We start from the raw sequence: 12,705 nt of genomic DNA, 5'->3' as shown, positions 1-12,705 counted from the left end.
TTTGATCATAAACACCATAAAAACATAACAATTATTGGGAAATAACAAATTAAATAATGAAATACATTTTAAAATGCAGTTTAAGTAATTATTTGACTAAAGTTGTGTTGTGAGCACCAATTACTGCACATTTACATTTTGAAAATAGTTAATACTATACTTAAAAAAACTTTACAATACACACACGCACAATAAATAACCAAGAAAAAAAAACTCTTAACCACCATTAGTCAAATTAGGACCATTAGGACCAAAACCACACCATTATCCAGCTGACCATAAGCATCTCATTAACGTGAAGTTATGTGAACAGGCCAAGCAGGATTTTTCAGTAAAGTTGTACAAAACACCACCAACCAAGGGAGTCAGATTAACTTGGTATGATAAGCGACTTTATGGTATATCCAAATTCGTGGGTGAGATTTTCAATATTTGACCCAAATATTGGTTAAAACTACACCAATTTCTTTTTACTTTTATGTACAATTACAAATAAGTTTGGGTTTTTGTTTTTAAAGCAGTCTTCATGATTTCCATATCTGCATTTATTTGATCATAAACACCATAAAAACTGTAGTGAAATAACTCAGTCATGATAAATTTAATAATAATAATAATAATAATATACATTTTAAATGCATTTATGTAATTATTTGACCAAAGTTGTGTTGTGAGCACCAATTACTGTACATTTACATTGTAAAAACAGTTAAAACTATACTTAAAAACATTATAATACACACACGCACAACTAAATAACCAATAAAAAAAAAACCTCAACCACCATTAGTCAAATACTCAGGACCAAAACCACACCATTATCCAGCTGACCAAAAGCATCGCATTAAGGTGAAGTTCTTTGATAACTCTTACATTACATTGATAACTGTTAACATTATCATAAGTCCACGATAAAGTACAGCATTGTCCTCCATGTCCGGCTCTCTCAACTAAAACACGTATAACCAACACAACTGAATTGTTTCATCACCACAGACTCCATTAGTATTCCTATTTACAGTCAGGGAAACAAAAGCTTCTCCATTTAACACTCTGACAAGTGGGCAAAGGGCAAGCATTGTGGCATTTGTTTACACATGGAGCTCCAGACTCACAGAGCAAACTGAATGAGGAAATTAATCATGTTTTCAAAATGACGTGCATTATTCCATTTGAAAAATATTTATCTGAAGCGATAACAGAAATGTTGGCGAAAAGCAACAAGCAAAAGAACATTTTGTGGATTGCATGTCTTCTATTGGTAGTTTTCACGTGTCGTCACACCATTAGGGGAACGCCCCTTGGCGGGCAAAACATTACTATCTCCCACTGATCGTAAAGTTGCGGCTTTTTTCTTTCTTTATCATTTTTTAGACAAAAAGCCAGATAATTGTTGTGCAATAAGGTTTGGCATTGCTTACCGATTAGGCGACACACCTGAGCAGTGTTTCAACTGAACTTCTTTAGAGAAAGAACAGCCAGAAAGGGAGAAATGTATGGATTTGTGACCAATGATAGCATCAGTGACCCATAACAGTTTATGGTACTTATAACTGTCAGTACGTTTATGCTTTTTATACAGTTTATATTTTCATTTGCAGGCCAAGAGCAATGAAAGTATAAATTGAAATGCAAAGTATAAATAAAGCAAATATTAATCTAAGTAAAAAGAAATGAACACCTAATAGAAAAGCAAACACTTATGTGATATAACGGCATCACTAATGATTAACGAATGAATGAAACAAAACTTACATTAAACATCAAATATATCTAGTATGACTTAAAAATGTTCTAAATTGATATTAGTTTTAACCTCCTCCTCTGATTAAACCAGCGAAACAGATGACAAAGCAACATTGTTTTGAAAAAGCCAGGGTGCGCATCAAAGTCTGACTCAATTACACTGATTAATTTTCATAACAAAAACAAAATTACATGGAAAATTAAGGCATCTGTTACCTCTTATGGTAGAGATTGTAAATCCAACAATATGTAGTCGCAGGTTATTATGAAATATTTATTGTCGCACATAAGCATCAATAGCTACAATAAATGAGGGTCTGAACAAGTGAACAGAGAAAGCGATGTACAGAATATAAAGGAGAGGAAGGGAGGATTGTTGCCCACCTTTGTTCGGAGCGATTTTCACCCCAACACAAGGTTCCTCTTCATCTGATTGTTTGGAAGGAAAGCAGCTGGGGTTACCGGATTTATCTGAAAGAAGCCAAGAGAAATATTTAGTTTGTTTCATTCTTGTCACTATTTATGTACAGTAGAGAGAGGGAACAAAATATTATGCGGGAAGAGGATTAGATCTGGCATTGGGATCTGTAGATTTTTTAGAATAAGCTTTTCTATTCTCAAAAATGCACTATAAACTGTACAATATTATTATAATTTAAAGTAAATGTGCTCTGTTTTAATGTTTTAAAATGTAATTAATGCCTTTAAATGGCAAAGCAGAATTATCATTACTGAATATAATTTTTCCATGATATATTTTTGAGTAATGTGGCAGCACGGTGGCTCAGTGGTTAACTATGTCGCCTCACAGCAACAAGGATGCTGGTTTGAGTCTCAGCTGGGCCAGTTGGCATTTCTGTGTGGAGTTTGCATGTTCTCCCTGTTTTGGTGTGGATTGATGTTATAGGTAAACTGAATAAAATAAATTGTCCGTGGTGAACGAGTGAGTGTGTGTGTGTGTGTGAATGAGTGTGTATAGGTGTGTGTTCCTAATACTGGGTTGCGGTTGGAAGGGCATCCGCTGTGGAAAACATATGCTGAAATAGTCAGCGGTTCATTCCGCTGTGCCGACCTCTGATAAATAAGACACTAAGCTGAAAGAAAATGAATGAATGAAGTTTTGACTAATGTAAACAAGAGAAACAGAAATCCTGAAAATGAAATCCAAAGATTCAAGCCAACCCAATACATGCCAGGAATGGAAGCTACATATAACTTAAAAATATAAGGTAATGTTTGGAGGTAATATTGTAGATGGAAACTGAGGAGGGCAGAGAAATTTGTGGGTGGGCTAAAAATAAGAACAGGGGAGAGAAAAAAAAATCTGCAAAATTTGAATCCTTGTCATTAATGGAGAGTTAGACCACGCTATTACAGCTATTACTCTTCTGGGAAAAACTTCATCCATTAAATGTTGGATGAAATCTGTGAGGATTTGATACCATTTAGAAATAAATGGTGTTTCATCCCAAAGGTCTTAAAAGGAGTTCAGACATGGATTGTTTCTGCATACCAGTTCTTAACTAAAGTAAATTAAATGACTCTGTTATGAGCCTTGGTTAGAGCACACAACACTGTCCTGAATATGGAATAAAAGAGGACACTCTGAAATCTCTAAGAAGTTGGACAGTTAATAATAATTACAATGGAGAAAAAATAAACAATCAAACAAACAAATCAATAATTAGACTAGGCTTAATGTAATTACATAAATTATATATTTTTCCTAATATATGCCAAGTTAAAACTTTCTTAAATAATTTAATTATTAACAAAATATACAATTTATACAAAATAATACATTAACAAGGCGACACGGTGGCGCAGTGGGTAGTGCTGTTGCCTCACAGCAAGAAGGTCGCTGGTTCGAGCCTTGACTGGTTCAGTTGGAATTTCCCATTTGAGTTTGCATGTTCTGGCTCAACTGGCTCAAATGTAGGGCTGGGCGATATGGCAAAAACGCAATCTTGATAATTGTTTTCCATATTAAATGATAAAAATACATATATTTCGATATCAGTTGTTAATGCTCCCAGATTTAAAAGAGTACATTTTTGGTGGTCGAAAATTTGGTACATCTCTAAAATGAAAACACATATAGATTACCATAGTTGCACTTTTCAGCTGTATGAATGGCTCTTCAATATAAAGCAAAAAAGTCCAGAGCTTTCATTGTTATTTACATTAATTTAATCGCAATTCGATATTATATCGTTTAATCGGCTCAGCCCTACTGAAATGCAAAATATATGTTGAATACAATATGAATTGTATTGTATATGAATACAATACAAAATGCTAAAATTATATACAATTGAAGTCAGAATTATTAGTCCCCCTTTGAATTATTATTATTTTTTTTATATTTCCCAAATGATGTTTAACAGAGGAAATTTTCACAGTATGTCTGATAATATTTTTTCTTCTGGAGAAAGACTTATTTGTTCTATTTCAGCTAGAATAAAAGCAATTAAAAGAAAAAAAACATTTTAAGGGCAAAATTATTAGCCTCTTTAAGCTACATATTTTTGATAGTCTGCCTGCCTAGTTCACCTAATTTACCTAGTTAAGCCTTTAAATAACACTTTAAGCTGTATAGAAGTGTCTTAAAAATACTATGTCTATCATCATGTCAAAGATAAAATAAGTCAGTTATAAGAAATGAGATATTAGAACTATTATGTTTAGAAATGTGTTAAAAAAAATCATCTCACCGTTTATCAGAAATTAAGGAAAAAAATAAACAGGGAGCTAATAATTCAGGGCGGCTAATAATTCTGACCCCAACTGTATGTGAAATCAAATTTATTTGATAAATTTGTAAAATAGCGTAAAATAATACATTAAATAGATTACAGATTTATTCATATGAAAATATACAGTATAATATATTGGAAGTTTAAAATTGTAACACGATTGAAATTGATTGACTAAATGAATGAATGAATAAGCAAGCAAGGCTCAGATATTTACAAATGTATACTATACATAATCAAAGAGCACTCATGTAATTAAGTATTTATGTAATAAGTGAAACCTTAAAATTGAATCATGTATAACACTATGAGTGTATTACAATACAAGCAGACCAATGTCTCCAGCATGATAAAGCACTGAGCAGAAGGTCTGTGTGTACAGAGAGAGTAAGAGAACATTAATCCAGCAATTGTAGCAAAACAAAAGCAAAGCAAATCCCCAGAGATGGAGCAGTAATTAATTCTGGCAGGATATCTGGGCCATCAGAAAGCTGTGTTAATGTAAGCTATTTCTAACGCACATAAAACATGAAAGTCAATCGGTAAACAAGTGCTGCGTGGCTTCCTATTGAACACAGATGTGCGCATGAAAAGCCCACACTGACACTCACACAGCTTATAAAGAAAACAGCTACAATTATACAGAATACACCTCTGAGAGACAATGGAAAAGTGATGAATGATAGAGAACTTGAAGGGACAGTACACCCAAAATGCTAATTCTGTCAACATTTTTGCAACTTGCGAAACAGTTTGAATTTCTTTATTTTGTTAAAGGGCCAGGAAAGATGAGAAGCAATCTGAAACCAACATTTACAGTAGATCTGAGAGCTGTGTAAAAAAAGTGCAGGACTCCTCCCTACCATATTCCCTTCAGTCACATTATCTGGTTGATGACAGTGCCTTATCATTTTTAACCTTTCAACACAAACACGCCCATGAATGCAGGAGAAAGTGAAGATGCTCCTGACGAAGCAAACATTAAGTCTCGCAACTGTAGGTATTATTCCCAACTGTATTTGTTAAAATAAACAAATATCTAATAAATAAACCATGGACCCTTTTCACAAGCCTGTTTTGACGTGTTTAACGATCATCAGCATCTTAAATTGTTTAAAGTTTTTAATATTATAATTTTTTTTAAACATATGAACATTTAAATGTATTTATATATGTACTATATCATCTTTGCTTCAAATTACAAAAAAACTAATTACCGCTTGTGCAAGGGGTTTCTAATGCAGCGTCTATGGGACAGGACTGCAAATTTGACATTATTCTTTTCTTGTGTTGCCGTCATCAGTCTCACACATTTTTTTTTTCTTTTTCTGAAAGTCTTTATAACATCAGTGTGGAGTTCTAATTTTATTATTTAATCAAAAAAAAAAAAAAAAAAAGATTGAGCGAAAAAAGATTGTATAAAATTATTTGGTGTACTCTTCGCTCTAGGTTTTCCTAACTATGATGACTACCGCAACTGAAAAAACCTGGAAGTATGAAAAGGGTCTATTATGCCTGCCACAAATACTGCATCACGCTGAAAAAGTGAACTGTTGTAATCTTAGCATGCTACATATGTTGTGAAAACATTGGTCTGGCTCCCCATCTCACATCGCAATTCAGGTTCGGACAGATGTAACTGTTGTACAACCGTTTAAAAAGACCCCAAACAAAGAATTTTCAGTCCATAATACTGTAGTAATAATTCTGTAACCTACTTAAAAACTATAGTACTGTAACCCCTTAGTACTCAAAAACTGAAAGAGTACTTCTTGCTGACGATACAAACTAACTTTGCCTCTGAAGAAACGTAAAAAAGAACACTGATAATCACACTAACCAAACTCTTGGGACAATCAGCACCAACTTGAACCATGTCTTTTTTAAAAGGAGTCAAGTGGGATATCTGGATTTCACCATTTCCATATGCAAAAAGCTCTCAGGTAAAAAATGTTCCTTACAAATTGTTGTCACATGTTAGCAGACCACTATAATCCACACATGTGGGTCAACACGCAAGCTGTGCTCTTATCACAGGGAAATTGAAACTAAGTCCTCGTTGCAGCCCATTTATAAACACAACACTGACGACCCATGTCTCCAAACAATTCTTCTTCTTCCACTTGTTTGAATTAGCTGCAACACAACAATTTTTCTTCGTTCACTTGCATTATTACGGTTGGCAACACAATATGGCATCACTCTGAACACTGCAACAGGTAAAAGGAATCTTTGAAGCTATATCATGCATATTAATATAGTTGCACCTAATTCACAATAGAGCATGCTGATTGGTTTGAACCAAGTCACTCCCATAAATTAATAAATAGATGTGATGAAAACCCAATGACATCACTTTGTACTAGCCGGTACAGACAGCCAATCTCCACGCTGAAATTTACACAATGATCTAATCGTTGTGAAGTTGCTTCAATCTTATTTTAAATGAAGGAACCAATTTGCTCTAAACAACGCAAAAACAACCAATCTTCACTTTTTAGGGAAATATATGTCCTAATAGTGTTTTTAGCAATGTGGGGCATGCATATAATTGTCAACATCTCAAAAAAAATGTGTTTTGGTGTTTCGTGACCCTTTAAACACAAAAGAAGACGTTTTGAAGAATGCTGGAGACAGGATAACATAACAGTTAAACAGTTAAAGGCAAAATTATTAGCCCTCCTTTGAAAGATCTTTCTTTTAAAAATATTTCTCAAGTGATATTTAATGGAGCAAAGACTTTTTCACAGTATGTCTGATAATATTTTTTCTTCTGGAGAAAGTCTTATTTGTTTTATTTTGGCTGCACTGTAAACGATTTCTGTTGTTTTCACAGTATTATACTGCATTTCTCAACAGTTTTTTACTGTATAAGCTGTGTACAGTGTGTTACTGTATATATTGTTGTTTTCACAGTATAATAATGTATTTTCAACTTTTCTATACTGTGAACATGGTTAACAGTATGTTACTGTAGATTTTATAATGAATTTTGGGGAAAAATCAGTTACTGTGCATCTAAATACAGTACTGCAAATGACCAAGAACAACTCCACACACACTATATATATTATGATTATTATGTTTATTTATTTTTAGACAAATTATTTTGTGAAGTAAATAACCTAACCAGTTTCTTCAGACTATTCAAAACTGTCCCCTGGTTTTCCATTTTTGGGTGCACTGCTCCTTCATTTTTTAAGGTAACATGGAAATATTAAATACTATTTAATAAACATAACTTTGTGCTAAACCAAAACGTAAATTGGAACAAAAATAATTGATTCACGTAACCAAAGACTGTTAAACACACAAAATGATTTCAAAGTCAGCTTGACCAACCTGCTTTAGACGGATTCAAGAATATTGGGCACCCATATGGGTGATTATGACCCACATATCTCCGCATTTTCAAAACAATATTTTAAAATACGCACTATCTTAATAAATAAACCACAGACTTGAGTTTAAAACAACTACATTCTCGCATGAAAAACGGTTAAAACTTTATATCATAACACATTTATTATCTAGTCATCGAAGACAGGGGCATGTCTCAATAATGTCCAGGCCGAGTAAAGCATGAGGTTTGCCGGATACATGAGTGATGGAGCGCCGTCAACCCCTGGAGGTCAGAATCTCCCCTATCGGCAAAGCACACTTAAAATTAGACATGATATCTAAAAACAAACCACAGATTTGAGTTTGGAAGAACTACATTCTCGCATGAAAAACTGTTAAAACTTCATTTCGTAACATATTAAACGCAATATTTATGATATGATCTGGCTTTTCTCATCCGCCATTATATTTGCTTGTTGGTGTAAAATGAACTCTGGGAGAAAAAAATATTAATTCTCAAAACACTTCAAGCGAACCTTATTCTTATTGTTAAAGTCAGATATATGTAATATTTTCGCTGGTAAAGTGAGAAAAAAAACAATATTTCTATTTTATCAATATCACGTTTGCACTGGTTCGGTTCAGAACTCAAACGACACCGAATTGTATTGAACCGTTTGCTCGGGAATTATTTTATCACATGTGTTCACAAGCACATTCAGCAATATGTGTATAAATGTGTGTGACCGAGCAGTATAACGAAATAGTAATGATTCATTGTTGTGTCTTACAATAATATACAAAAAGGAATCGGTTTTAGGCGGATTCGACTCTTTACTGTTCTAAGGAGCCGATTCATAGAACCGAGCCGACTCGATTCGACCTTTACCAGGCAAGCAACGGCTATCCTAATTTGAAATCCACCTGTCGCCCTTTTCTCCAGTGAATTCATCCTCGGTAAGTTTTTAAAAGTCAAATTCTGTTCGTTAAATGATTGTTTTGTGTATTTTTCCGTGTAGTGTGTGTGTGTAATTTTAAATAATTAACCAAGTTACGCTAGTTGTAGGTACTTATGTCACGTTATTCGATGCCAGACCGTGTTTGTAGTGTTTGCGAGGTATTAGATAACGTACAGTGAGTTTATCTTGAGTGAGTTTTTGACCATAGTAACGTTACCTGAAAAAAACGTAACTTTTACTTGGGGTTAACTGCATTAATGAATTCTCTATTTCAGCACAACACTGAGATGAAGGCAAAGTCACCATGAAAAGTTAAACGTTTAACGTTAAGGTGAGCTCTGGTCTTCATGTGGTCATTATGACTAAGTTATCATTATGGTTAAATTTGTAAACTGTAAGTTAGTTATTCACTAAACTCACTAATGAAACAAGTCTAACTGTTTTATTAAATTGAGCTGATAATAAAATTCAGTTTATGTCTTTTAAGCTAACGTTAATATTAACATAATTCATATTAATTGTCTATTTCTCACTGGTTAATGAGCTTATTGTATAACGTTAGTGTGTCATTAATTGTACATTTTATTTTTGGTGTTCAGGTGTAGGGAATGATTTGTATACAAATTTATTTGAACCCCATACAGATTTGTATGGTTGTACCATAGATTTAGATTATTAAATGTTAAGTATTATTTTACTCTTATTATATTTATCTTTTTTGCAGCCACAGCAATTGATGTTGAAAAACTGATGCTACCAATCTCTCCTCTCTTGATTATTCAAGGTAATGTTGATGTCTTCCTCATTTTGATTAGATTTTGAAATGTCAAGTTGTTCACAGATTTGTTGTGAGGAGTTTCATGTACAACCTCTTTTTCTTCTTCCAGTAGCGACGCAGTGGCACAGTAGGTAGTGCTGTCACCTCACAGCAAGAAGGTTGCTGGTTCGAGCCTCGGCTGGTTCAGTTGGCTGGATACAATGGCATAATGATTCTGCTTGCTCACAGGAGGTACTTGATTTAGTTTTCCTCAAGCAATAGATCAGTTTTTTTGAGTAATGCGTGACACTTGAATTAAAGGGACAGTTCACCCAAAAATGAAAATAATGGCATCTTTGGCATCCTCCACTTGTTTCAAAATAGTTAGATTTTTTTTTTGTTCCATTGAACACAAACTCATATTTTTTTAAAGAAATTTGGTTCAAATATGGATGTCAATAGTTACTGGTTTCTAACATTCTTCAAAATATCTGCTTTAGTGTTCAACAGAAATTTAAATGGATGTAAAACACATGGAGTAATGGTGGCAGAAAAGTAAACTATCCTTTTAAATATTTTATTCTGAGACTTATTTATATGTGTCTTGTCTTTTGCCATATTGTCTTTCTAGCTCAGATTGTGATAGACCTGGAATGTGACACCAGATACTCTTAAGTCAAGAACCAAATAAAGCACAGATGTGGAGGGATCTGCAACTAAACTAACTGGAGGAAAGGAACCTTTAGGTAAAAACACCTGCTTTATTTAGATCTGAAGTATTTTATTTGGCATAGAGTATAATTTTTTTTTATTCTTATTCTAATTTTATGTTATGTATATACTGAATAGAAGTCATTTAAATTTCACAACAAATGATTGAATATAAAATATCATCTAGATGTCTTATTTTTCATTGTCTTAAACAGGGGTGCTCAACCCTGTTCCTGGAGATCGACCTTTCTGCAGAGTTTAGCTCCAACCCTGATCAAACGCAACTAAACAAACTAAATAGTATCTGAAGGAGCACTTGGTAAATAAAGACAGGTGTGTTTGATCAAGGTTGCAGGTGAGCTCTGTGGAAAGGTAGATCTCCAGGAACAGGGTTGAGCACCCCTGATCTAAATGCTCAAAAATGCTGTTTCCGAGGCGAGGTTGGATGTAGTTCAGAAATAGATTCATTAGGATCAATGCTTAAAGTAAATGTTTACTTCTCTCTGTAGACCAAACATGCTTAGTATCTCTCACATTTGAATAAATTATTTATTTTGGTTACTTTTACATCTATATATGGGTAGGCAAGTATTTAATAAATAAAATGATTTTAAACCACTTGACTTAACCAAATGACTCTATTACCCTATCTGCTGGGAAAAAAAAACATGTAAAATAACAGATTTTTTTTTTATTTACAGTGTGGGTGAACATACTACCTTGATGTCCAGCAAAGGCTGCACAAGAGCTCATTTGATGGCACATATTCTGTCCTGTCTACATCTCTGACGACCTGGAAGTGCTTCGACATCAGTGAGTAATAAATCTTCATATTATCATGCATTTAGGATTTCTGTTTTAAAAAATTTGGTATTTAAATAATTTTTAACGTTTTACTGATGCTGTGCACAGTAACGTCATGATGATTTAATTTGAGGCAATGTCACTCGTGAGGTGTAATAGTATTTATTTGTCCTGTGCTGACATGCCATCACTGCATATTGAAATACAGTAATACGAATTGACCGCAAAATATTACTACAAACTTTTCATGAAGTAGACTGCTTGACTACTCTTCAGTTCTCTGCTCAACTTTAACACATTTGATCGTGTCGTTGCACCTCTCGGCAGATTTTGCCAAAAATGAATGCTTAGTGATTACTTTGTTTTATACGAACCAAATGTCAGTAACTTATCATTAGCATTATTTTTTTGAAAAATCACCCATGGCTTTCATGTTCTCTAACGTAATCTTGTCTGTAAGTTAGAAGTGGATTTTCACATGTTAAAAGTACTTGATTAACATTATTCACATTAAATTAGATTATTTTATTTATTTATTTATTTTTAATATGTAGCCTCTTAAGGTCAAAATGAACTGTGTTCACCCCTCTTAAATCCGTGGAAGCGCTAGTGTGGTCATGGAATCAGATATTCAAGTTATACAGAGTCAGATATTAAGTTAAGATGAGACTTTATTTTTTACATATCTGTGTGGACACTTGACTAGTGTTGACTTGACTGATCTTTTCCCCATTAACATTAGTGTAATTGTAAATTGACAACAAATTATTTCCCCAACAAAAACAATAAAAAACTGTGTTTTATATATATAAAACTGCAGTGCGGTGTTTGGTTTCTAAATGAATGAAATAATTTGAGGCATGATTCTTTTTTACTTCAGTGATTGATTTTGCTTGTCATTTTTGCAGGATCATCAGAAGTGCTGCTGCCCTTTTTCACTGTCCCTTTTCCACAACATCATTTGACCTTCATCATTTCCTGTCTTGTAGCAGTATTTTCACCTGTTTTTAAAATTGTAATACTTTTTGATGCATTAATTGTTGACTGGTTTTAATGATCAATTGTTCATTAGTGTTCTGTTGCTTTGTTATATTGAATAATTGCTACTGTTTCAGTAGGGTTTACACAATAAACTTTTATTGTGAAGTTAAAGTTTCAATTTCTTTATTTTTCTTGTATTTCTTGAACAGTTAAAATAATATTTGTGCAATTTTTGAAAATGTTTTGCCCAATATAAAGTAGCACTATTAAATACAATAAAATAACATTTAATAACTGTAAAATACTATACAGTAATAATGAAAGTAACGTTAAAATAACGTAGTTCTGCATGGTAAAAATGTACAGTGAAATACTGTTTTCAGTTTTGCAGTATGTGTATCACTACTGTAATTGGTGTTACAGTAAAAAAAGAAAACAGTAAAATGATGTATTACATTTTACAGTAAATCTAATACTAATGTAATTAGTATTACAGTAATGTTACTGTTTTATGAAATACAGCAGCTACTGGATAATTGTTGCCAGTAACTTACTGTTAATTTAACAAGAAATCATTTACAGTGTGTATTAAAAGCAGTTTCTATTTAAAAACAAAAAAACATTTCAACGTCAACATTATTAGATCCCT

At 33.2% G+C, this 12,705-nt stretch overlaps 1 protein-coding gene and 1 long non-coding RNA gene across 13 annotated transcripts in view; one reads left to right on the top strand and one right to left on the bottom strand.

The window, feature by feature from the left end:
• The window catches only part of fgd4a (FYVE, RhoGEF and PH domain containing 4a), a 117,063-nt gene that overhangs the window by 56,487 nt on the left and 47,871 nt on the right, over window positions 1-12,705 (bottom strand). For 10 of the 11 annotated variants that reach the window (XM_073929141.1, NM_001423694.1, XM_073929150.1 and 7 more), the window contains 1 exon segment: window positions 2,131-2,217. In XM_073929141.1, the coding sequence (XP_073785242.1) occupies window positions 2,131-2,217 (87 nt within the window). 11 annotated transcript variants of the gene reach the window in all.
• On the top strand, window positions 8,094-12,227 carry LOC137490547 (uncharacterized). Of its 2 annotated transcripts, XR_012393979.1 has the most exons (8): window positions 8,749-8,801; window positions 8,905-8,961; window positions 9,079-9,134; window positions 9,528-9,587; window positions 9,691-9,812; window positions 10,192-10,306; window positions 10,973-11,084; window positions 11,984-12,227. It is a non-coding gene; the product is annotated as an uncharacterized lncRNA (long non-coding RNA). The 2 variants fall into 2 exon arrangements; XR_011010193.2 differs by lacking the exon at window positions 8,905-8,961 and having other exon boundaries at window positions 8,094-8,801.

The sequence above is a fragment of the Danio rerio genome, chromosome 18 (genome assembly GCF_049306965.1).
Source record: "Danio rerio strain Tuebingen ecotype United States chromosome 18, GRCz12tu, whole genome shotgun sequence".
In the NCBI taxonomy this organism is placed as follows: domain Eukaryota; kingdom Metazoa; phylum Chordata; class Actinopteri; order Cypriniformes; family Danionidae; genus Danio; species Danio rerio.
This window is presented reverse-complemented; position numbering and strand designations above follow the sequence as displayed.